Raw genomic sequence first — 27,231 nt, forward strand, 5'->3', positions numbered from 1 at the left:
CCCTCTCCAGGACTTGTGTCTGAAGCCATCCTCAATCACAGAAACAGCAGGATAGCAGACATTTAGGATTTCTTAGCCAATTTTCTCCTCCAAGAAAAGTCAGCAACTTACTCTAAACATGTTAGAGTTTATTGTTGCAGATTATTATTTGGGGTTATTATCAGAAATATTCAGGGTCATTTGGGTCTAGTAAAATAAGGTGTGAAAAGTTGTGTTAGTGGTTCGGTAAAACTATTAAAATGTACAGCTCTTGGGTCATTCTAGAGTGTTTTGACTTGATTTCCCACTTCTCTGTTCATCGTTTCTCTGCCACCAATAGCTTTCGAAATCACTGTCACCCTCGCCCTCTCCAGAGTAGCAAACAAGCTGCAGGATCACCATATCCTGTAGACCAAATGTCTTCCCAAGAACTCAGCTGCTCCAAGGATGCTTCTGAAATGACAGGTTTCCTGTAGTTATGAAACCAGTGTTTCAGCTTCTGAAGTTTATTCCCTTTGTGCTTTAGCTGTCTGGTGTTGGTCTTTTGTATGTTTATATGGTTTTGGTTTTTATTTTGCAATGCTGTAGATGGAACCTAAGCCCTCACACTTTGGTGTGGGAAGTCCATCGTAGATGTGTTGCTTTTATTGGTTAATAAAGAAGCCGCTTTCGGCCAATGGCTTAGCAGAATATAGCCAGGCTGGAAGAGATGAAAGTAGGCAGAGTCAGTGAGAAGTCATGTAGCCCTGCTGGAGAAAGACGCCAGACCTGATGCCTGATGGAACTTTACCTGGTGAGCCACAGCCATATAGCGATAGACAGATTAATGGAGATGGGTTAGTATAGGGTACAAGAGCTAGCTAAAAATATGCTTAAGCTATTCGCCAATCAGTATTGCAAATAATATAGTTTCTGTGTATTTATTGCGGGACTGGATGGGACAGAAACCTTCATCAACAACACTTGGTAAGCACATGCTCTACCTATAAGCTAAAAGACATACTCTGAGACCCTGAATTTTTATCTTAGTTTGATCTTCCACTGATATGTATTTGAACTATTTCTTATAATTCTCTTCTATATATTGACACCTAAATTATCTGACCAATAGCTGGTCCCATATGAGAATCTGAATTGATTTTAAATTGTATGTTATGTGTTATTAACAGGACATTCTTGTAAATTGCTCAAGGCTCCATTCCAAGTAGGTTTCTTACTGTATGGTTTGGATGATAATGATCCCCATATGTTTGAATACTTGGTGCCCAGTTGGTGGAACTCTTTGGGAGGGACTGTGTGACCTTGTTAGAGGAGACCTGTCATGGGGACAAGCTCTGAAGCTTCAAAAGGTCCCTGTCATTCCTAGTGCACTCTATGCCTCCTGCTTGTGGTTTAAGATGTGAACTCTCAGCTTTGCAACTCAATTAAACACCTTACAGAATAAGATGGCTTAAAATGGTGTTTTATCCCAGCATGGAAAAATACCTAATACAGAAACTAGTACCAGGAGTAGGGTATGAAAAAGAGCAAGCGGGGCAAAAAGAAATACCAAATGTACAGTTTGGAGATGAGAAGAACACTGGTGAGCTTACTGCCACAGCTAAGGCTTGTTAAAGGTTGAGAGATTGGTTCTGTTAATGAGATTCAAATCTGTCTTGGAATAAAGGGAAAGACAGCCTCGCAACACTAGACCCCGATAAGCTTCCAAATTGTAAAGACTGTGGCTTAAGGAATTCTCTGCTTCTGAAAAGGAGCAACAAACAAAAGCTCCTGCCAATATGATTCAAAGAGGCCAGGCTCCATCCCAGAAGGCAGTCAAACTTGCCAGTCTCATCCCTGTAGTGCTGGATTTAAAGTCATGGCAGATAAGTAAGTAACTAGATTGTGAAATCCTCCTCCAAGGTTACAGACGGTCACTGAAGCCAGGAAATGTGTGTGGCAGAGATCTCCTTTCATGGAGGCCTTTCATTGCATGAAGTTGTGAAAAGTTGTATCTGGATGGAGCTCGAGACCCCAAGATATTGGAGATGCCAGAACTGTGAGACATTTGCCAAGGGGAGCTGCAGGCAGGGAGTGGAACCATCCTAAGAGAGAAGCAGGCTGCAGGCAACGAAGCTGGAAGGCAGAGCCCTAAGCCCTAAGACATTAGAAACAGAGCTACATACAGGACATGGAGTGTGCCCTGCTGGGTGTTGATCTTGCTGGACCACTATTGTTCATTCCACTGTCCCTGGCCCCAAATCTTCCCTCTTGGAATGGTAATATATATTCTGTGTCATTGTATGTTGGAAGTTTGTAATTTCTTTGGTTTTATAGGGGGTGGCAATTAAGAGACTACCTTGAGTCTCAGAAGAGATTTTCAGATTTGTGGACTTCTGAACTGCGTTGAGACTAAAAGACTATGAGAACTTCTGAAGCAAGGTTAAATGAATTATAATATGACCATGAGATTATGGGGGCCACGGAGAGGAATGGGGTTTATATGCGAAATAGCCCCATAGGTTCATCTGTTTGAATACTTGGTCTCCAGTTGATGGAACTGTTTGGGAAGGATTAAGAACTCTTTTTTTTTGTACGAGGAAGTGTGTCACTGGGGAGCAGGGGCTGAGGTTTCAAAAGGCTCATGCCACTCTCTGCCTCTTGCGTGTGGTTTGAGATGTGAACTCTCCACTCATTTAAACTTCTGGACAGTTAGCCCCAATTTCACATTTTTCTTTTATATGTTGCCTTGGCCATGGTGTTTTATCGCCATAATAGAAAAAGTAACTAAGACACTGACTTCAAAGTCATTTTCCATCTCTTTCTTCCGTGCTACTTCTTGTTCTCACCGTCTCCCACTCCATCTGATCTCTGTATTCCCTCCCAAAAGAAGCAGGATCAGGGGGATTGTAAGGTGAGGAAACTCATTTGAAGAATAAATTAATCCAGCGGTTCTCCATTTGCTCACTCAGACACTTGTTCTATCTTTTATAGCAAGGACCACTAGAAGTTTGTGGCAAATCACTAGTGTTTACCCAGAGTTACCCAGACACTGAGAAAATAAACCACTCCCCACAGATAGGACCCATTTTAAAGCTGTGAGGTGACATAATAGATGTCCTGATGGGGGCAAATTTATCTTTATTGATAAGCATTGGTTTTTCAAACATTAATATTCATTCTGTGCTAACACATAAACACAAATGTACGTTACAGTGGACTTGTCAGAAGTCCAAAATGAAAGCGCAATGGATAGTGACTGCTACACACCTCATTGTGCCAAACTGTAGTAAATCCCCTTGTTTCTCTATCAGCTTCCAGATCTTTGGATTCAGAGATGGTACTTACACCCCTGTGGTATTTGGTAATTTCAGCCTAAAGAAATGAGTCAAATGCCTCAATGATTAATTCCCTTTATTCCAACAATACACATTCAACATTCCCAAGATGTTTTGCCCTTGTGTTTAAGCTTTCCAAATAGTCTCAAAATGTTTCCTTCAGGAAAACACATCAGGAAGCTTGCCGCAAATCAGTTTCAACAAGGTCAGTGCAACCTATACATCCTGTTCATAAGAAGCTGTCTTTTCTTGCATGGGATGAATACTCAGTCCAAAATCTTTCCAACTACTGTGTTTCATAACAACACTGGAGTAGAATACTAAATCTTTTGTGACTGTGATGAGAAGCTTGGACCAACTCTAGTTGGTCTCAAATAACACTGCTACTATGGAAATTAGACACTAAGTCCCCGGCTATTTTCATTTTACTTAATGAACATAGAGGAAAAGTCTCGGGTCAAGGAAGAAAAAATTAGCAACTAGAACTGCGAGGAATGTCTGCTGCAAATTTTAAAGACACAGTTTGTTTACATTGAAGTTTGCCTGCTAATCAGAAATGTCAAATCTATTTGAGACATATAACTACATCACAGTCTTTCAAATGATGGGTGGTTATCTGCATGGGTTCCTTAGAGTATGTTTGTATATTAACAATGTAAATTACTCAGAGGCAAAGACATACAGAATTGCATGCTGACAAGTTAACCATGACACAGAAAGTTATTGATGTCGGATAACATCGATTGAGTTGTGGCTAAGCCCCCAAAAGCTCATGCTGACAACAATGCTGGTTCTGGGCATCAAATCCCCAGATACTGGTTCATTTTATTCAGGGCATCGCACACCGTGTTCAAATCACTGCGTAGATCCTGTACCACATTTTCTATACTTCTGGTGTCTTTCAGAATTTCAATGCTCTGCGTGTAGGGGTTGAAGTATACTGAGAAGGGACGGGCAATTGACTTTGCGAAGTCCCTGGAGAATCAACGAAAACAGAAAGAGACACAACACAGTCAACCACCAGGGGGAAAAGAAACAGGAAGGAAGAACAGCCAGAGAAATTTCAAAGTTATTTTTCTGTAGAAGAAACAAAAGCAAGTTTACCTCATCTTTTCTTTGGCTTCTTCAAAACTTTCTGAAACAAAATAGGCCTCCTGGAAGGTGGTAATCAGGCATTCCTGCAAGCAGGTTGTCTTTGGGTCAAAGGCTTTTATGCACGCCTTGTCAGAAAGCGCATGCTGCAAAAACATACCAAAGAATTCATCAAGTCCACAATGAGGCTTCCAAAAGGCTATGGCATCACACGTACTAGGCAGTAATCCGCAGACCTGCTCAGTTACTAGTCCACCATGGAGCAAAGAACCTTCTCTGTGCAGGGTAAATCGGTTGTTAGGAAAGAGTTCTATTTTGGCTTTTTTAAGTCTACTGGAAGTTGCAGAAGAAAATGAGCTCATGTTATTATTTTAGATAATATCAGGCAAATTCATGGTGAAGGACAGTTCAGAGCTATCCCCTGACACAAATGGAATTTTAAATGTACTCCATGAATAGAAGCAGGTACGGGGGAAAAAAATATATGCTCCTAAATTTGCTGCTATAAGCAATGTACTAAAATTTCACTTAAATGGCAGAAGTAATAATTACCTGCGTGGAGAGGTAATTGAGACTCTCACCTAACTATTTGTGGACTTGTTGGGAGACGTTTTGAGACCAGGTACTGTGTGTCAACAGAGATTGGAGTGGGCTCGTACATTGGAGTGTGCTTGCAAAGTAATCATTTACCTTCCATAAAGTACAGCAGAGTAATATACAGCAAATAAATATTGCCAGTTGGGGGGCAAAGAACCAATATTAATAGTTATACTTAAGCCCAAAGCGGGCATTAGAAACACGGGAAAGCCAGTATAATTACTCGTTGAGCCTTCATTGGCTCCATTCAGCTCACCACATGCCTGGCATGAAGAACATCAAGGAATCCTGAATGGCTGGGTCTTCAAGATAAACTCAGTGATGTTAAAAGTTAGCGGTCACCTCTTACCACACCCCACCTGCCTACATCTAGACTCTTAATGGATGGTTCTGAAACAGTGTGCAGAAGAACCATTGAGACGCATAGGAAACCACAGACACCCAAGCCTTCACTCTATCCATTAAGTCTAGATGAAACCCAGAAAGGAGTATTTGAAAGGTGTCCAAGGCAACTCTGACATAAGAGCTTGTGACCTGTACTCCTGTAGGTTTGATTCTTCACCTAAGAGGTAGTCTTATCGATAAAAAGGGAGAAGGCGGTGGCAAAAATTGCCTTGAACCAAGTCTTACAAAACAGAGATGTATCTACGTGTAACCTTGGTAGATCATTTGACCTGAAGGTCCTCTACATTCCATGATTCATACATGAGCCTGCATTGCCTCGAGGGAGACATTTAAACTGGGTGGTTCTAAAGATTCAATCTAAGGCATCTCCTTGATCCCAACCAAAGCATGTCTCTGCCTCTTTGTCTTCTCAACCAAATAGTAAGAATTTCTGGAAAACTTACAAACCAATGGCGTCCCCCACCCCTCCCCATCAACATTCCCAGTGCATTCCCTTCAACAATTTCAGAATGCACACGATTATCTACAGCCCTTGGTGAGGAAGGCTGTGATTTTCCATGTTTGGAAATACAATTGAGAAGCAATACTGACATGACCAGAAGGGGGCAAGGGGCTCGTGGCTTGTTTTTCCACAAAATCCTGCTGTCCAGATCAATGTATACATGAACCACGGAATGCAGAGGACCTTCAGAGCAAACTTTCCTTTTCCGTACTGCAGAACAGCCTCACTCTGAGGCAGAAGGTCATTACACCTACAAATGCACTTCTGCGGGCCTCAACTCAGCACACTGACCATCTGGGAAGTCTGGTTCCACATGACCAATAAATCCTGTCCACATTTCCCAAACTTGGCAGTTTTACAAAACAAAAATGTCTTTTCATGAGAGCTATTGCCCCTTTGCAAAGAGCTGGCTTCCTGCTGGCTTGCTGTGGTTTTCAGAATTAGAACACGCTTTCTTTGCAACCACCCGCTATGATTACATTTAACTGACGTGTGTTGCTTAAATTGTCTATTCATCCATGGATCCACACTGAAGGAAGGACACCGACTGACTCAGTGTCTGCAGTCTTCCAACTCTCTTCCCTACTCTGGGAGGCAGAGGCAGACTGGTAGTAACAACAAGCTATAAGAACAATTAAGCCATGGGTCCTCAGGACATCCCCGTTGAGCCGAACACTTTTCACGGAGTTGAGGAGAAGCACAAAAGGAAATGAAACTCAGTGACGCTATCAGTCTCCAATCCCTCTAGAAGACCTTAGCAACCAGTGTGTGCACAGGGGACCTGCACAATGTATGTATTCAACAGCAATGACTGAAAACAGTAAAGGTTCTGAAACATTCATCATGGGGCTATTGCCCTGACTCTCCCGATGTCTATATTCATATAGTTAGAAAAAGAGGATTGGAGTAGATCAAGAAAATCCTCAGAGGACAGGATGGCCTCCCTTAGACTTCAAGGGGGAAAAACTCAATGAGTACACAGCTTATAGTTTAAGGCAAAGACTGCTAAGTAATATATACAGCACTTAGCCAATATAATACGTGGAAATTGGGAGATGACTGGATTTTGCTGTTGTTTGGTTGGTTGATCAGTTGGTTGGTTGATTATTTGGGTGGTTGGTTAATTGGATGGTTGGTTAAGTGTTTGATTGGTTGGTTATTTGGGTGTTTGGCTAGTTGGCTGGTTGGTTAGTTTTTTTTTAAGGATAGGTCTCATTATGTAGCCCAGGCTAGCCAGCACTACCTTCCTGCATCAGCTTCCCAAGTGTGGGTATTATAGGAAAGCTCCCTACAGACCCAACAGGAAGTTAACTGTTTTTAAGTGCTCAAAATTTTGATTTATTCTCAGGAACTGTATATGATAATATATAGAGATATTGATATTAATATTCTGGTTCACAAGGGCCTCTCTATTCATAAAGCATGAAGCCAGGGCTGGCTGCCTGTTGTCTGTTAATAAATGTGAGAACAATATGAATGGTCATGGATTAGCCTGAGTTGAGGAAGCAGTCAGTAAATGAGGTACCCAAGCCTATAAATAGTGGCATCTACCTAACAACCAGTTCATCTTTTGGGTGACTAGCAGGAACATCTACATTGCCCATGAAGTCTCCATCTCTGAATTCTCCCATGCATTCCAAGAGATGTAAAATAGCATCCATGACTCCTTTGACACAAAAGGCCACTGACCCACTAGGCTTTTTGAGTCTATCTCTGTTCTTGTAAGTCACCTCACTTTGGAGAAGCAGCTACTACACCCTCTCCTATATGTTAAAGAAGCAGTCTCTGGGAATGCTACCCAAGTCTTTTTAATCTTCCAGAGGAACTCTGTGGCGAATTCTCTTTGAAGTGTCAACCATCTTAAGTCCTATAGTCTTCAAGAATTAATTTGATTTTCCATAGAGAGGAACTTTTTAATGCTGACCAAATCTGGCTGACAGTCTTTTACCTCAAACCATTGCAAATGCGTAAGAATATTTCAAGGTCATCTGCTCCTCCCTGAGCCTTCCATAACTATAGTTCTCAACCCTCCTAATGCTGTGACCCTTTAATACAGTTGCTCATGTTGTGGTGACCCCCAATCACGAATTCATTTTTATTTTATAACTGTAATTTTGCTATTGTGAATCATAATATAAATATCTGATATGCAGGATATTTGATATGTGACCTCTATGAAAGGGTCAATCAACCACAAAAGGGATCATGACTCATAGGTTGAAAACCACCGTTCTCAAAGAACCATTTTTTTTTTTTTTTGCTTCTCCCATCATGCTACAGACAAGGGTATACAACTGGAATCAGAACTCCTGGCTTCTCGATACAGCTGTCTCAAAATCTAGACATATCAAGCCTGGATAGGCACAGAATTAAATATGAAAAAACCTAGGAAAATTGCATCTGTCCCCTGGAAGCTGTGTTTTTAGGACCCAAATGCTCCTTTGTGATTAAGGGTCTGGGGAGCTACAGTTAGGCTTTTCTGACTATCTCAAAATTAAAGCACCCAGAAAACCTGCCCATCTTCAAGAGATGCTGGCTTCCACATGATGTTGTTTGTATCACATTTTGAAACACCCACCAACTTATAGTCTTCTCAAGATCATGGAAAGAAAGCACCTTAAGAGAGATAAATATTCATCAAAGTTTTTAAAGCAATTCCTAACTGCCCTTTCAGTTTCTCCCTTAATTTAAGTTCTCCTGTTCCAATCTTCCTTTGGAGTATTGACACTTAGCTTTGCTAAATAAGGCTCTGCTTGGCCTGGCTGTTTCTAACCTGAACCTGAACTCTTTCCTTCAAGATGACAAGAAATGAAGAGGAAACTTCAACCAGTAACAGTGTCATTTCAAATGAAGAACTACCTCAGGGTGAGCAGCAGTTAACTCAGTGACAAATCTAAAAGTCTAAGAATCTAAGCATCTTCTTGCAGTATTGTTTTATCAAGGCCTGTAAACACAGAGCACCCTCCACTTTGCCAGTGTCAATCAAAGCAACCTTTCCTGCTGGGCCTGAAGATAGCCTTGTTACCCTTCACATAGGTGCCAAGCACCAATCAGTTGGCTCTAGTAAGGAAATTAAGACTTATTTTCCATTCGAGTTTTTATAAATATCCTTTTGACATCAAAAATTCCCAGTTACTGACAGCGGTGCCTTGAAAGAAAATGGCTTTCAAAGGGAGTGGCACCAATGAGAGGTGTGACTTTGTTGAAGTAGGAGTGACCTTGTTGGAGGAAGTGTGTCCCTGTGGGGGAGTGGGCTTTGAGGTCTCATATATGTTGATACCTCCCGGTGAGACAGGCCACTTCCTCTAGCACCATGTCTGCCTGCATGCCATCATGTCCCACCTTGATAATGGAATGAACTAAACTGTAAGTGAGCCACCCCAATTGAACGTTTCCTCTTGTAAGAATTGCTGTAGTCGAGAAACCCTGTCTCGAAAAACTTAAAAAAAAAAAAAAAAACCAAAGAATTGCTGTAGTCATGGTGTCTTTTCATAGCAATAGAATCTCTAAGACACGAATAGATAATAATGCAAGATAATACAGAGCTATATGTCTTAACCGTGGAGTTTAAATTTGGTTCCTTCCCTTCCCATGACATTTGAAGGAACTCATGAACTCTATAACCCAAGGCTGTGGTCAGAATTAAATGGGAAATGTATACAAATGGGTAGCATTGGGAGGTGTTCAACATACATAGTTACCATTCCTAAATCAATCCAGATAGGATTACTATTTATCACTCGTCCTGCCCAATAACCATTTCCTCCCTCTCCCCCAGAGGTCTAAAACCTGTAGCAAGAAATGGCCCCAGGTATGAGACTTGTTAAGACCCAACCTGCTATTTTGTCTGTTCTAGTTCATCAGCCTGGCATCTTCCTTCCTCTCAGACACCCCTTTATGCAATGACACAGAGGTATTATCTCAGCTACTCTAGATGGAAACCCTGTGATCCTCACTCTCTATATTAGGACTGGTTAAAGTTTGAAAAGAAAAAAAAAAGAATTCCAAGTGTGAAGTCAGATTCATGGGTAGTTTGGGTGCTAGATTCCAGATAAGGTTTTGCAAAGACTCCTATGTGCACAGCACAGTGCAAACACGCCTATGTTCACTCCACAGTCGTCTGTTCCCACGTCAGAACAACAAATAGGTGAATCTGATTACCTATATGTGCACTCTGCATGCATGCAGGGAATATTCTTTCAGCCTTATTTACATACTCACCAAAGCCTCCAGCAACTGAGGGGTCACATCAGGTCAACAGTTGCAGCAGTAGAAAATATTTCAGTGCAGTAGATAACTTCCTTCGCAACTACAAGGATGCTCACACGGGGATTAGGATAATGCCATTTATTAAAGCCTTCCCTACCAGGGATCAATAGCCCTATTGCCAAGTTCAGCAATGGTACATCACACTTCATTTTTCTCAGCGTTGCTGGGCTTTCTTGGTTTGAATCAGCTGCACGGGCAAGGGAGCAAGCAGCCTCCCTCTTCAGCAGACGCAGCTGAGGAATTTCCAGCCCTCAGTCCTCCAGTGTCTCTGCCACTACTAAGAGTGTCCTCACTTCAAGAAAGGAAGGGAACCGGAAGGGAGGCTTGAGCTGCCCAGTAACGGTGGGGAGCTCAGCTGCTGAGTCCTTTCTCTGGCAGCAACACTGGCCTTCCAGGTAAGCTCAGAAAACTTGCAAAGCCCTCGAGGCTCTCCTCCCTAGCCTGGCAGTAACTCTGACCACCTTCCGCAAAAGCTGAAAGGGGCAGTAAATACCAATGATCATAATAAATAGAAAGCTGTTCGGAGAATGCTGATTAATAGCTGTATAAAGGTAAAACCAATAATTCACCATGCAAGGGCATCCTAAAACTAAAGCCCAAAGTGCGCAATCAAATTTTCTTACCCCTGAAACACAAAAGAGACATATTTACATGCTATAATAGTCCAACAATTACTGCAGCGTGGACGCTGAGGTCGCCTAATTTCTGCCCTGAAGTGGAATAAAGAACAAGAACTCACCCTTATCCCTGAAAAAGAGCCTTCTGCTTTTGAAGTGGTTGAATTTTTTTTTTAAGGTAAGACTCACATTTCACTGTTAGCAGGCATTTCCTACCATGTCTCATTATTTAAACATACAGTGTGCCTCCATTGGTGCATGGGTTTCAACATTTGATTTCTAGTGGCAGCGGCACTGTTTGGGGAGTCATGGAACTTTCCAGAAGTGGAGTCTGGTTGGAGGAAGTGGATCACTGGATAGTAGGGTTTAGAGTTTGTAGCCCATCACCGATTCTTGCTTTTGGGTCAGGGGGGGGAGGAATAAAGGGGAGGGGATGAGCAAGGTTCATCACACTATCTCCCGCCACCACAGTCATCAGCCATTCCTACCACTAAGCCTTCGCTGGCTGTGTACCATTTCCCCTCAAACCTTTCATTGAACCCAACGAAACCTTCCCTTCCTTGAGTTGCTCTAGCCAGGCAGTGAGGAAAAATGACTAATATTCCTCCCAAAGTGAACGGATTTTGCTATTGGACTCCAACGTAATAACCCCTTCCTTAGGAAGTCCCTACAGACTCTGTCTCACAGCTTGGGCCATCACTTTGGGGCTTATCAAAGAAAATGAATAAGGCAAGGGTGTGGTAAATGAACAAATAACAGATTAGACCGTTAGGTCAACTGTAGGGCAGGGAGACAAGGTATGACATGAAAGACACATGCTAGACGGCGGGTAAAAGGGAACTGGTCCTCCTCTTTTCGGCCTGCTTTCCAAAGCGATATTCCAGATGACCCAGTTCATGGTTAACCATTCTCTGCAATGATGAGAAATGGAGAAAAGCCCCACCTTCTCGGGCTTTTGGAGCTCCAACCAGTATGCCAACCATCATGGTGCGGGTAGTTTTCAATCAAATTTATGCTAACTTTTATAAGATTTTCCACGTTTGCTTTGTTTCTGTCTCTGAAAGTAAAATCAAGTGCTTTTCTTGTAAAGGAGAAAAAAAAAACTGAAAGTCCTCCTCCAAACTACAAACACCACTCTTGGAAACACTTGGCCAGCTCTGAAGAGCAACATCAGTGCCCTCAGGAAAACTACAGCAGGCATCTTAGAAGTTTTATGTTCCAAGACAGAAGGTGGATTGTGTGTACTTATATAAAAGTTATGAAGACTATACTAAAGCCTCCAGAAACTTAGGGACCAGTTGGAGCAGTAGAAAATATTTTACTGCAATAGATCAATTCATGAAAAACTGTAAGGATATTTACAAAAGGATTATGATAATGCTATTAATAAGGTTATGGCTACATTGGGTCTCGAACCATAGTATCTTTCCTCAAATACAAAAATAAGATGCTCAGGGAGCTGGAGAGACATATCGGTGGCTCAAAGTGCTTGCTGCTCTTCCAGAGGGTAGCAGAACAGCCCACAATCACCTGGGGGCCCACTACCCTCTTCTGGCTTCTGTGAACACCTGCACTCATGTGCACACACACACACACACACACACACATACAAACACACACAAATATAATTAAGTATTTAAATGAGCTGGGAAATATTCTGGGCTCTTACAGGAATGAGACAGGCAGGAAGAGAGGGGCTGCTAAGGAAGACGCCTCTGCTCTGTATTCTCTGAACAGTTAGAAGGTATTTCTTGCGAAAAGAACATCTAAATTGTAAAAATGCTCCAGCATGACAATCATGGGGATGCTGGCCTGCTGAAATCTGAGAGTGGAAGGATGCTAATGACCGGAGGTGATGGACCTGAACAGGATGGTGCATGGCAGAGAATGCCCTTTGCAGTACATATTTCTCGCTGATTTCCATTTCTAGATGATTCTGTCTACAACACTGAAAACAAAAACAGTGGATTCACCCCAATGCTGCCTTACACATGCCTCATTAACCAGACCAGGAGACCCTGTCAAAAGTTGGGGGTCATGAAAGAGATTTGTTTCTTTTGTTTCTTGAATAATTTATATAGCATCTGAAGAGAATGTAAATAGATGTGGCTCAGGGAGTTTTGTTTTCTGACTTTCTCAGGAGAAACAAGAAGCAGTCTTAGAGGGCATGGTCTTGTAGGGCACAATGTCCTGTTTTTGATGTGAGCTTTGGCCATTGCACCAAGATTAGTAGTGAATGTACTATTACTGATGTTTTTTGTAAAGAACAAAATGGGTCGGCAGATAAAGGGGCTTGCTATATGTCCCTGCCAGCCTGAGTTTAATCCTCAAACCACATGATGGGAGGAAAGAACCAACTCCACAAAGTTGTTTTCTGACTGCACATGTACTGTGAATTCACACACATACACGCACACACATGCACATGCACGTGCAAATGTGTATGCGCACACAGAGCTTTAACCAGGTGTTATGCAGTCCCTTGGTCCATTGCACATCTGTGCATCTAATGCTTTCCTAATCCACCTCCCGATTCCTCAAGACTCAGTATGAGCAACACAGGATCCTCCTTCGGAAAGCCTCCTCAAGCCTGGCCTCTCGTGTGCCAGACACAGCTGTCAACAAATTTTCTACTATCTGCTGGGTTGTTTATCCGGCAGTGGGTGTCAAGTCTTGGGTAAGAAGAGCCGCAAGCTGTGGAATCTAGAGCAGCAATTCTACAGTCTACACTGCCTGCTCTTGGGCCTGGCTCTAGCACATGAGGTGTGCGGTTTAGGCAAGTCCTGTAATGGCTTTCTGTCCTCAGCTGTCTCATCTCTAACAATACGATCGGGTTCCTACAGAGACTGAGTTAGCATGCACCAAAATCCTAGACTCCACTTAAGACAGCTTCTGGTGTTATTTTCTTTGGATTTATGTTCTTCATCGGCTTCTATCTTTTGATTCCCAGTGTCTGGCACAGTGCATGCTACCTGTAAGCATCCAGTGAAGGAAGGGTTTTAGGAACAAATAAATTATCTAATTAATGAAGTTATAAAACTAGCAGACTCAATAAAAAGTACAGTGAGATTGCATCTTTTGAGAATACAAATAAGCCAAACATTCTGGTAACAATGCATTTCCCAACTGTATTATACAACAACGATCAATGCTGAAGAGAACACCCTAAGCTAGTCTATAATCCTGATCTTAAAACAGAATAATCAAAGAAAGATTAAGTTATTTTCAGTATAATTTCCTGTTTGCATGTCATATTGCCTCCTAAATGCATCCAAACTTACTAAAATGATAGAAGTATCAGAATGCTCCAGAGCCTGCCATTTCCAAATAAATGATCATTTACTGTTTAAGGAAAAAAAAATTTCTAAGCATAATAAATATATATTATGTGTTTCTTTGATACTATGCTGATTCTGCTTGTTTTCTAGTAAACTGTTGATACGCACAGTATTTTAATTGCATTAATTTTAGAGAAGATGGAATATCCTCAGACTCCTCTGAGAGGTAGAAAGCAAGTCCATGGAGCCATGAAGGTCACAGACATCAGAGTAGACAAGTCAGACTCCCTGATTGACATCAGTGTCAATCAGAAGTACTCCTGCTAGCTCACTGCCCACTTCTCAGCACTTAGGCTAGGTCAGCCATTTGTTCCCCAGCATTCAAGCATATGTTAGTCATCCCTGTTGATCTGGGCACACAGCCGCTCATCCATTTGAGTCACACCACAAACCCAGAAGGACTTGACCCATTTTCCGAGGTGCAAAAAGTCAGGTCAGCACCCACATCTGAGGTGCCAGATCCTCTGTGTTAAATATGTATGGGGAGTTGCGAGTGGAAACGTTCAGACAAACAAATCAATAGCTTCCATGACCTTGAACCAGTTTGCTTGGGAAGGATATTTTCATTCACAGCTACATACCTTCAATTCTCCGATGGAGGAAAGTAGCCCTGCTCCATATGCCCGCAGTTGACCTTCTTGCTTGCAAAGACCAAACTCGATTGTGAAGAAATAACACTAGAAAAGAAAAAAAGATGGACCCATGTTCAGTGAACTGGCCAACAAGTTCCTTCACAAATAAAATGGCACCCGAAATAAAGTGTTGCACTGTACATAATTGCCTTGAATTTGAAAATAAATTTAAATCAGGAATATTTATTGTAATCCATTTTCTTGATGAATAACCTTGCCCTAAGTTTATATACTTCAATATAATTTTATTTAATTTCAACATGATTTTTTGCGCATTTTTATGATTACTATTTTAATAATCTTACCCTACCTTGAAAGACTATAGGGAAATTAAACCACAAGGAGTCCAGTGATTCCTGTATTCAGAAACTTTATGGAACAAATCATATCTCCTGTAACAACTTTAAAATTTTTAATTAATGAGCACATCTTAGTGATGTTCCACAAGAACATGGGACTTGTGCTACCAAATTGTGTTTCAGTGGCATAAATGAGTTCAAGAAGATATGGAAAAATAAGTTGGAATCTAGTCATTGCAAACTTATTTTTTAATCTGTTTATTCATTCTGAAGACATTTATTAAGGTGAGGCGGTGACTCAGAGGATAAAGAACTTCCTGAACAAACACAATGGCCTGATTTTGGGTCACCAGCATTCATATGAAAGCTAGGCAAGACAGCACACGTCTGTAATCCTGGCACTAGGGGAAGACAGTCAGACCCCAGGATCTCACTGGTCAACCAATCTAGGAAAAGGGTGAGCTTCAGGCTCAATGAGAGACCCTATCTCAAGAACTAAGATGGACAATAACACAGGAAAATGCCCAACATCAACTTCTTGCCTCACACATGAGCAACCACACTCAGGCACATACAAAACACACCAAAGCAATAAATGCACAAACAAATCTTTTTTTAATGGCGTTTGCTGAAAACCCACTAGGTGCCAGTGCTTGGTAAAGAATAAAAAAGAGGGGGCTGGAGAGATGGCTCAGTGGTTAAGAGCATTGCCTGCTCTTCCAAAGGTCCTGAGTTCAATTCCCAGCAACCACATGGTGGCTCACAACCATCTGCAATGAGGTTTGGTGCCCTCTTCTGGCCTGCAGGCATACAGACAGAATATTGTATACATAATAAAAATAAATATTTAAAAAAAAGAATAAAAAAGAGACCAAGAATAAAAATATATACTTACCAATCTATCAAAATTACAGTGTCAACATGTTTTTAGTAACGTCTTAAATGCATACCAATATGCACATATGTATACACGTGTGTGCATTGTTTGTCCAAAAAAAAAGAACACAGATGGGTGGGTTTAGAGGGAGAATCTGGGGGGGGAGGCTTCTGAAGGGATGAATGTGATTAGAACACCTTGTAAAAAACTCTCAAGGAAGTAATAATAAAATCTACAGTTGCTTCTGTTGGGTTCAAAAAACCAACCTAGAAAGAAGAAAAAAATATCTGCACAACTTAAAAAAAAAATCACAGTGCTATTGCAAGGGGCTGAAATCACACTATTTCTGCTCTAATAGAAAAGCGAGAAGCTAGCAACACATAATAAGAATTGAATCAAATTAGCACTGTCCTGCGTCCGTGGTGCTAGGGCACTGAAGGTGTTGAGAAGGAGAATTTAAACACTCCCGAAACAGGGCAGAAAATAATTATAATGTCTAGCCCACGACAGCTTGCTCTATTTTTATACAAGGGTGGATATGTCCTTTGCTTCTGGAGGTTTTGTTTGCTTTCTAATGCGGAGATGACCCTGAGGTTGCGTGATCCCATGCTCTGCATACCTGAGCTGCACCCAAAGAACTGACCACTTTCAAGCCATGGAGCTTCACCTCCAGAAGCAGAGCCTCTTTCCAGATCCAGTTGCCAAAGAGGGCAAAACTATGGTCCATGCCACCAACAGCACATCTGCAATGCCTGTTAATACAACACCTTATGCTGTCCTGGTGTAGTAAGGTCATCTGTCTATGTGTTACTTTCATTGGTTAATAAATAGACTGGGAAGAAGGGAAGTGAGTCAGTCGCCATGATTCTCTGACCCAAGATGGACGTAGGCTAGAATCTTTCCCAGTAAGCCACTACCTCGTGGTGCTACACAGATGTTTAGAAATGTGTTAAACAAGATGTGAAAATTAGCCAAGAAGAGGCTAGATATAATGGGCCAGGCAGTGTTTAAAAGAATACAGTTTCCGTGTTATTATTTCCGGGGCTAAGCTAGCCATGCGAGAACCCAGCGGGATGAAAAGCAGGCCTCATCACTACACTGTCCTACATTTAATTTGTTTTACAGTCTTCTGCTTTTTGACACCATCTGGGGTACTTTGGGGCATGATCTCCACATTGAAGTATAAACTCTACACAGCAGGTATCACTCCCCATTTCTTAGAAGCAATGGAAATTCCAGCATCCTTGACACTTTATACCACTCTTTGTTTGAGGAGGTTATCTTTTGTGTTATAGGATGCTTAGCACCATTCTAGGTACCAATAAAATCCCCAACCCTCAGACATTTTAGCAGCTCCACAAAGTGGCTGTTCTGCTTGGTTTGGTCAGCTTGATCCAAACCTTAAACCTGTTTCAGAAGATGGACTTTTAATTGAGAAAAATGTCTCCGTAAGATTGGCCTGTAGGTGAGTCTATGGGGGACATTTCTTGACTGATGATTGACTGTGGGTGTGTGTCACTCCTAGGCCCTATTATAAGAAAGCCGACTGGGCAAGTCAGTTAAGCCTCACCCCTCCATGGCCTCTGCATCAGCTCCTGCTTCCCAGTTCCTGCCTCGAGCACCTCACCTGCCTTCCTGAGAAAATAACTACAAACTGCCAGATTAAATAAACCCATTTCTCCCCAAGTTGCTTCTGATCATGGTGTTTTATTGCAGCAATCAAACCTCTGACTAAGCAAGTGGTTTTTCTATTAAAACTTTTTCATAAAGAATTTTCAAATAAAAAGCATCACACACTGAAGTTAACCAGATCAAAGCCTGTCATCCCAAGGGACTTGTTTGTATATGGTCACAATAGGTATGGAGCTTCACACCGGAATTGCTCTTTCACTGGAGGGTATGTTTCTTAAAAAGATTTATTTACTCATGCATTTTATGTGTATGAGTGTTCTGTCTTCGTGCACAACACAAAAGGGATTTGGATCCCACTACAGATGGTTGTGAGCCACTATGCAGTTGCTGGAAATTGAACTCAGGACCTCCGGAAGAGTATTTAAGCACTCTTAACTGCTGAACCATCTCCAGGCCTCCGCTATTGACTGTATTTTTATCCCCAGTTCACCATTTTAAAAGCTATATCCGAACATGTTGTCTTCCAGCCAAAAAAATCACAGAATGACATCCTGAAGCCCCTGGAAATATAAATGAGACTGTCTTCGGGGCCTTTGTACTTGCTATTCCCCTGGTGAGTACACTCTTCTCCCTAGGTATTCATACAATAGCCATTTTCATTTCTCAGTCAAAAGTTGGCTTGTTAAAAGGACTGCAAATTAAATGTCAATCTAGTCATAGAGGACCTCCCTGACCACGAAAGGAGCCACGCTTCCTGCTTACCCTGTCATACATGTTACTTGAAGAACATCCTGCCCCTGAAATGACCCTATCCATTGGCTTTTGCGGCTGTTGTTGCCTGTGTCGCTCAGTAACATGAGTGGTGCTCAAATCGGGAGCTTGCTTCCTTCTGCAAACTCTTAGCATTTAGACCAGAGTCTAGCATTAAATCATTGCTAGAGATATCTGCAGAGCAGGTGAATGGGTCCACAGGAGGGAAGAGGTCACGTAGCTAAGAGATAGATTCTAGACTGCAACTCGGGTTCCTTAGTGGGTTTGTGTTTCATGGAAGACACACAAATCTAACTTATTCATTTGTTCATCTTCTCACTAGGTATCTACCAATACTCAGCAAGTTCTTACAGTGCTGCAGGAATTATTATCAATCAACCAGGGATGGCATTGCATCCCTAGAACATTTTTTTTTTTTTGGTTTTTCGAGACAGGGTTTCTCTGTGGTTTTGGAGCCTGTCCTGGAACTAGCTCTTGTAGACCAGGCTGGTCTCGAACTCACAGAGATCCGCCTGCCTCTGCCTCCCGAGTGCTGGGATTAAAGGCGTGCGCCACCACCGCCCGGCTCCCTAGAACATTTTGATTGTTAAAACTCAGCTCTGTCCTCAGTACCATGGTGAGGGGGACACACAGGGTGGGATGTCAGGACTTTAAAAGAAGTCACTCTCACTGAGATCTCCTGAAAACAAAAAACGCGAGAGTTGTCAGCGTGCTAACACTTAATAAAACCCTCAAGTCTGTCGACCAAACAACTGTGCACAATCCTAAATACGCAAAGCCAAGCGCTCATATATGCACAGAGAAGCCCAGAAGACATGTGGTAGCCCAGCCCTTCTATTTCACAAAGTGGAAAACTTAAGCCGATGAGAAATTTATCCAGGACTCGTCTAAACAGTGACATCCACAAGATCTAGAGCCCCATGTTTTAGAGAGCTCGACATCAGCATCTGCCATCATTTAAGGCTTCTAAATAAAAAATCAGTAGGTGTGTGATTCTCCTGTACAATCAAATGATGGGGAAAGGAGAGTGCAAAGCAAGGAACCTGCAAGCTCATGGCGTCTTCTTTGAGCGCCTTTGGTCCTTTGCCTCCCTGACTCGTTTTGCATTTTTATCTTACCACATAACATCCCTGGAACCCTAATGTTGAATACAGAAAACTTTGTGGGGAAATGTGTTGTCATATTCAAAGGCATCCAGAACACACATATGGAGCCAGCGGCGGGAGCATTTAGGTCGGCTATTAAGTGCGTTTTTAATTTCCCTCACATTACATCACTTGCATACATAATGCATGGCCACACTTCTCTTCCAAAGCCAAACAGGCCAGAGAGCCTCGGAGAAAAAGCCACTCTACCTACCAGTCGCAGCTGCTTCCCCTGGACTTGACCTTCTGTCTGATTTTACAGCAAGAATTAAAAGGCCTGCTTTGGTTTGACTAAAGATTCAAAAAGTTAAGTAACGGGTTAGCCAGTGTTGTCTTTAGCTAATATGCTCCTAGACGCAGAACAGCCTCTAAGAAAAGAGCCTATGCATCTACCTGCCCATGGCTCTCATGCTCTCTGGCCCCTTACCTCATCTGGGAGTCCCTCCAAAAGCCCTGCCCTTACACAGCTCCATCTGGTCCTTCTCTGCCTACCTCTCCCTTTTGACTTCCCCGCCTCCATCAGCAGAGAAAGCCCCTGGATGCAGCTTCTGCAGCCTGCTTTCCTCGGAGAACCAGACCTTTTGCTCTTGAGACTGTTTTTCCATTTTCAGCTCTGCGTGTGGCTGACAGATAATAAGTAATGGTGAATTACATCCCAAACTCAACTGTTGGCAAAATTTGAATTAGGGACTTGCTCGGGATCCTTTTCTGCTTTCAATAGTGGTAAAACACCTCTGTCAGATCAGTGATTGAAGGAGGGACTGACCACGCACGTCTACTGCCTGCATAGGGTTGGGCTGGATGACCCCCTGAAAATGTCTTAGAGTTCAAGAATAACTAATTGCTTCTGGAAATTTTAATTTCCATAGAATCCTCATAGAATTCTCCAGATGTGGATCTGTAATATAGTCCCTAGAGATTTTCCAAACAAATAGTCTACCTGTTATCAGAAAATAAATATGCAAAAGGTGAAGAAGAAAAAAAAAAAAACGCACTTCAAGCCTTGTAAAAACACCTGCAAGAGAGAATTGCTGATTCTTGGCCGCTAATGTCTTTTCAACAGAAACAAATAATAATAGTAAGACTTGCACCTCCCAAATTGAAGGGTGCCTTTCATCACCACTGATGTTCATGAATTCTAAATTTTATACGCTCTGCTGATATATAATTATTTGTAAATATTTTATTTGAATATAATTACATATAATCATTAGCTTAAAACCAAAACAGGGATGATAGATGGGACCTCTTCCGCAGAAGAAAAGCAGAGTCATTTACATATGCAGTCATTAGGCAGAAAAAAGAAAGCCAGAGTGACAATTGAAATCCAAAGGGGTGCGGAACACACCTACGACAGCGCTCAGCAAACAGATAGGTCGCGCAATGCTGCCATCTTCAGGTCACTGCCGGTACTACACACCATTCTCAAAACCGGTCTGCCCACATGGGTACTGACCAAAGTTTGAAGCAAAACAAGTCTGACAAAGTGAAGTCACGCCTGCAAAATACAGAATGGTCTCTTGCGGTGACTGAAAAGATGACTGCAACACTCTCCTTCCGTTTGGTGTCAGCGTCCTGAAGGTCCTGCTGTGGTCACAGATTGCAGTTTAAGAGAAGTTCACCTTCATCAAGGAATACTTGATTTAAGGTTCATTAATTGGCTAAAATGTTTCCGCTTTGTTTCAGTGCATGCTTTGCAAGGTTGAGAAATAGGAGCTATCCAAGGCCCCCTCCCACATACCTTCCTACCACCTGCCCCACCACCTCTACCCCCACCACCTCCACCCCGACCCCAGCACCCTCTCCTGGTTACTAGTCATCAAACTCTGCGTTCACAAAGGATGCCTGCCTTCTTTCCTACCTTTAGCCAAAATTCCTTAAGCTTGCCTAAAATGCAATTGATAATGGGACTGGGATAAGAACGGAGCCTGGTAGCTAAGCATGAAGCTTTAGAATAGAAATATTAGCATGACAAAATACTGGGAACAAAAGTGAAAATGGGCTGTGTCTCTTAAGCCCTGGAGGATCTCCCTGTGCAGGTGATGCCACACCGCCCCCTCCCCTTTCCCAGCACACATCAGTTTCTGGCATCATTTCTTAAACCCTTTGAACTCTAAATATTCCTAAGTGATACACAAAGCCAAATCACACTACAATGCGCTTCCATCTCTGCAGCAGGGGTTCCTGAGGACGACTCTCCCCCACCCACCCACCCCGGGAATCTGGCTGGTTGAAAGAAAGGGGTCTTGCATGCTTTGATGCTTGGCTCTGAGTTTCTTGGCTAGGGTGTGTGCAATAAAAGTGGAAAGTACTAGAAACAGCATCAGACGTGGTCCAGCGTTCTAGGTCCCTGTACTACACAGATCTGTAAATAAAAACCGCCACTGCACAAGCAGGTCACAACTTAAGCCCAACTTATAATATGGAGAAAGGAAACATGGGGATGGGCTCGAGGACATCTAAACAAAGGGCATCTCTCCCCCAGATATAACTGAAGGAGCAGTACAGTGGGTACAGTAGAATTTAACACACACACACACGTGTTCTCTCACACACACCCCACCATGGAGATTTTCTTGGTTTTGATGTAGGATGGAAGCCAGGGCCTTGTGCATATGAGGTACATGTTCTACTTCCGAGTCAAGGCCCAGGCTCCCTCTGAGTGTGGGTGTGGGGTGTAGAGTGGGATGTGAGGGGTAAGTGTGTGGGATGTGTATGTATGGTGGGTGTGCTGTGGGATGTGTGTAGGGTATGGTGCGTGTGTGTGTGTGTGTGTGTGTGTGTGATGGGTATGGGGAATGTTGGGTGTGGATATGGGTTGTGGGGTGTGTGTAGGGTATGGTGTGTGTGTGTGTATGAGTGTGTAAGGTGGGTATGGGGAATGTGGGGTGTGGATGTGGTGTGGGATGTGGGGGATGTCTGTGTATCTGTGTGTGTGTGTATCTGTGTGTGCGTGGTAGGCATGGTATGAGATGTGTGTGCGTAGTGGGTGTGGTGTGGGATATGTGTAGGGTATGGTGAGTGTGTGTGTATGTGTATGAGTGTGTATGGTAGGTAGGGGAATGTGGGGTATGGATGTGGTGTGGGATGTGGGGGTGTGTATTTGTGTGTGTGTGTGTATTTGTGTGTGTGTGGTGGATGTGGTGTGGGTCGTGGGATGTGTGGTTGGGTGTGTGTGTGTGTGTGTGTGTGTGTGTGTGTGTATTTGTGTGTGTGTGTATGGTAGGTATGGGGAATGTGGGGTATGGATGTGGTGTGGGATGTGGGGAGGTATGTATTTGTGTGTGTGTATTTGTGTGTGTGTGTATGGTAGGTATGGGGAATGTGGGGTATGGATGTGGTGTGGGATGTGGGGAGGTATGTATTTGTGTGTGTGTATTTGTGTGTGTGTGTTAAAAATCTACTGTACTGCTCTTTCAATTAATACATGAAGGAAGAGATGTCTTCTGTCTCAAAGAGATGGGGGCAGAGAGAGGAAGAGGAAGAGTACAAGGGAAAAAAAGAAGTTTTTTCTTTTGCCAGCAGCCCTTCTCCACCCAAAACCCAAAGGAAAGAAAGAGAAGGCCAGGCATTTGCGTACCATACTGTAGCTACCAGCTATGGATGACCCTAAGCTGTAAAAACAACAAACATTGTCTTAGTTGCAAGCACTCATTGAATGAATTAAAATGCAAAGGCCTGAGCTCTGAGGAGGCATTATGGCAAACCTTGTGGAAAATTGATCATCAAATATAAGAGGCACACTTACAGGGGGAAAAGCGTCAGCAAAAAGAAAAACAACTTTTATTGAAGAATACGATGACATAAGGGTTGTTCAGCACCCTGCGCTAGGGGAATTTCCATGTTTAAGTAACTGCTTCTCCTCAGAGCTTTTTTGGTGCTTTTGGAATAAATGCACGATTTTTTTTTAGAGCCCTCTGGTCATTTCAGTTTTACTACCTCATCTTCAGCTTATCTGAGAGAATTTTCCATTTCAAAGGAGGCAGCCTGACTTATTTTCATTTAGAATTGACTTTCTCTGTACCAGAACTTAACAGGGTTTTTTAATGAAAAGAAAGAGGGAGGGAGGGAGGGAGGGAGGGAGGGAGGGAGGGAGGGAGGGAGGGGAAGGGAGGGAGGGAGGGAAGAGAGGGAGGAAAAGGAAAGAAGGGAAAGAGAAGGGAAGGAAAGAAGGAAGAAAAAGAAAGATAGACAGACGACAGATCGACTGATCCCTGGCTTCTTTCTCCCATTCAAGCACTAATGGGAATGCCATTCGTGTACTTAATCAACATCAGAACCACCTAAGCAAGTATCCTAATACTCAAGACAAGACCCATTTAAGACATCCCCACAACCCAGAGCTCAGTGTTGAAGGCCAGTGCTTTCCATAGGATGCCCCTGCTAGGAATGCTATGTTGGGAATGTAAGGAGAGGCAACCAACCTGGAGACAAGAAGGAATTTGACAAAGAGCTGTGTGATGTCAATGGCAGGGAGTGGCCCCATCACACCTCTTCACCGTACCACTCACCGCCCTGGAAGAAAGGTCAAAACTTACAAAGTAGCTGCTGTGGTAGCCTGGGGAAGGCCCAGCAGTGGCTGGACTCAGATCACGTTGGTTCACAATAGCCCAGAATGGAGTATAACAAAGGTTTATTTTTCTGGGGGATAAACTCACAGAAAGAGTAGTGACCTGCAGCCCTCTGCGAGCACTGGGAACTGGAACTGAATCCAGCAACCAAGCTTTTCATCTGCATTTATAATACATGAGGCCATGCCTAAAGTAGGCTGGTATCTTTAAAAGCTACTGACTGAAGGAGTTCCCACAGCAGGTAGCAGCAGAGACTCCATATTCCCAACCCTGTCTTCTCCAGGCACTAGATAATCACCTTTCTCCTGCCCCTTACCCTTGGTCCAGTGGCGACTGGCCTTCTTGCTCTGTCTTGATTTTTACATTTGTGGTTTCTCTGCCTGGAAATATCCTTGTCGTTACACAGCCCTTTGTCAAATTCCTGCTAGTGTCCAGGTTAGGGGGTTTTCCTTACATCCCCCAACATAGTACAGAGTCCTAATAAAATCACCAGTCTTTAAACCTGTCCCCTTCCCATCCCCACTAAGCTTCGTGAAGTTCGGAAACAAGATTTATCTATCTTCCTGTGCTGTTTCCGTTTCCCATCTTGTCCTACCCCCTTCACTAACACATAGTAGGCACTCAGCAAATATGGCAGCTAAGAAGGGAATGAGGAGAAGCTAAGAAGAGTTTTCCAGTTGGCCATGCCTACAAAGTCAATGCCAGCCAGCCTGGATCAGTAGTCTCTAATCCCAGCCAATTTTTCTAATATTATAGTCTCGGGGAAAAAAATGAGAACGTCTCTACAGTAGCCCTCAAATAGATTTTTCACTTGCAGGTTCAGAAATAGATCTTCCCACTGGGGACCTCATTCAACGTTTTTCCCTCTCAGTAACCCCCCCTCCATGTCAGTGAGGAAGGGAAAAGCCCACTTTCTTGCCACAGTCAAGCCCTGTACATTTCAGGCCCTTAGCAGCATGACTGGATGCTAATTGGCAGACATTACATACGGAAGCTGGGAAGTAAGGTAGCCTGTTGTTTAAGTGGCTTCTGGCTTCCTCGTTACAAGCGGTGACTGAAAGCTCATTGATTCTGACATCTGGATGCTCGTCTGAAACCGTCAGGGGGAAAGTTTTTCAGTTTGCTGTTCCTGAAGGTTGTAGCCAGCTGAAGCCTAGCCAGGGAAAATGCTAACGGTCCTTGGTCAGAATGTGGAGGAGTTTACAATGTGACAGATTCAGGCACTAAAGTGCCTCCTAGCCTAGACTCTTCAGAATTAACAACTGCAAGGAATTTCCAACAGCGTCACCACCCAGACCGTCACAAGATAGCACACAAGATCAGATGGATACAATACTATTTTCTCCTGGAGATGAATCTCGAAGATGTCCATCCACCCAATTCTGCTTCCCACAGCATCCGTGGCTCTTTAAAAAGCATATTATGAATACGGATGGGCTTCTCTTCATGCTCCATGAACTTGCAGGTTATTTTGAGTTTCACAAATCAAACGCTAGTTTTAGATTCACAGCGTTGCTTCCCGGACCCTAGATACAACGCATGAGCCCCGTGGTAATATCTCTATAACACAGAAACTCTCAGAAAATGGCTATGATTTTAAAGCAATCCCAGCATCTTTTTCCAAAAGACTTCACCGAACTCACTACACAACCAGCTACCTTAAAATGACTAAAATTTCCGATGAACACACACATACATGTATGCACGCACACACGTACACACTCACAATATGTGTTCCCATCATTTTCCTACCAGATGCATGGATCAGCATCCCTTCTACAGATGTGCTTACTCTTCCTTGCACAGAAGACCTACTTAAGCGTGTGCTACGGGTTTGGAACTACCCAGGAACTGACTCGTAGCCTCAGCAATTTTGTGCTCCTTGAAGGAGAAGAAAACGGATGAGCCTATCCCCGGCCATCCATCCTTAGGCTTGCCCCAAAAATGTTCTGCATCAAATCACACATGCTCCCCAGATGTGATTTTTAAAGGTCAGCTCTCCAATGCTCATATAAAAAATGAGGTTTTTACTGACTTACAAATGAGCTGTGGGCAACCACTACCTTAAGAGGGTCATTTTATTTTCATCCCTCCATTACTAAAAGCAACACCTTCCCAGACTCTAGGGCTAACAACCTTACACTTACTCACTGATTTCTTTCCAAGCAAGAAGAGGAATTCTAAAATATTATCTATAAACTTGTGGTGGGGGTAAGTATTTTTAACAGGAAAAAGCAGTTCTCAGCTCTCCATTGCACTAAGCCTGCTACTTTATGCTTTTATTAATGAGGTCCTGTTCCCTTTCCAGTCACTAACAGCAACACCATCACTGTCTCTCACATTCACAGTTGGCACCAACCATTCGTATGTGGAAAGGGGGTTGAAAAGCTGTACCCCATGGGTCTGAGTCCCTGTCACATGATGATCTACAGTAATTGAAACTCTAGACAGCATTCAAGCTCAGTTGAGCTTCCATCTCTAATAATAATCACCTCCAGTCACTGGCGCCTACACTCCACCGGACACAGCATTGAGCCCTTTACATCAAATCCTCAGCAGCCCTGAGAGGAAGGCACTGTGAACATGGGGGTCTGAGCACACTGACTTTAAAGTGAGAACCACAGTTCAAGGGCAGCCTCCATATTAACTCTAAGAAAGTTATTTTACTATTCTCTGCCTTAGGGGCTTTATCGAGAGGAGAGAGAGAGAGAGAGAGAGAGAGAGAGAGAGAGAGAGAGAGAGAGAGAGAGAGAGAGAGAAAGAGAGAACAACATAAAATAAACCTATAGAACTCTGTTTCAATGCTACCACCCCATTTTGAAGATAGAGTAACTGAGACTCCAATTTGCAAATTTAAGAGACACTAAAGATAAATTATAAGGTGGCCAACCTAACTCTGTATGGTTTGCCTTATCCAGCAATGTTTTCTTTTTGTTCCCAATGTGACTGATCACTGTGGGACACTAGAATAGATTCTTGACAGTGAAGTGCACAGCACCAGAACAGATGAAGGTCTTCTAGCCTGCCCCCAGCCATCCTTCTATAGACGGCTCTGGACTAGGTACCCTCGCCGTCTTTGGGATCCCTAGATCAGCCGGGTATCACAAAACAGACCTGTTGGAAGCCAGTGAGAGGCACACACTATAAACCAGGCATGAAAGAAACTGAATCACCCGGGTCTCACTGAG

The 27,231-nt window shown here is 42.9% G+C and overlaps 1 protein-coding gene across 2 annotated transcripts in view; it reads right to left on the minus strand.

The window, feature by feature from the left end:
• Positions 1 to 3,996: 3,996 nt before the first annotated feature.
• Positions 3,997 to 27,231, minus strand: part of Tph2 (tryptophan hydroxylase 2) — a 97,147-nt gene continuing 73,912 nt past the window's right edge. For both annotated transcript variants that reach the window (XM_057757983.1, XM_057757982.1), the window contains exons 9-11: positions 14,698 to 14,793; positions 4,401 to 4,534; positions 3,997 to 4,271 (exon numbers count right to left, since the gene is read on the minus strand). In XM_057757983.1, coding sequence (XP_057613966.1) covers positions 4,097 to 4,271; positions 4,401 to 4,534; positions 14,698 to 14,793 — 405 coding nt within the window. In that variant the 3' untranslated portion in view covers positions 3,997 to 4,096. The remainder of the gene's footprint in view (positions 4,272 to 4,400; positions 4,535 to 14,697; positions 14,794 to 27,231) is intronic.

The sequence above is a fragment of the Chionomys nivalis genome, chromosome 25 (assembly GCF_950005125.1).
Source record: "Chionomys nivalis chromosome 25, mChiNiv1.1, whole genome shotgun sequence".
In the NCBI taxonomy this organism is placed as follows: domain Eukaryota; kingdom Metazoa; phylum Chordata; class Mammalia; order Rodentia; family Cricetidae; genus Chionomys; species Chionomys nivalis.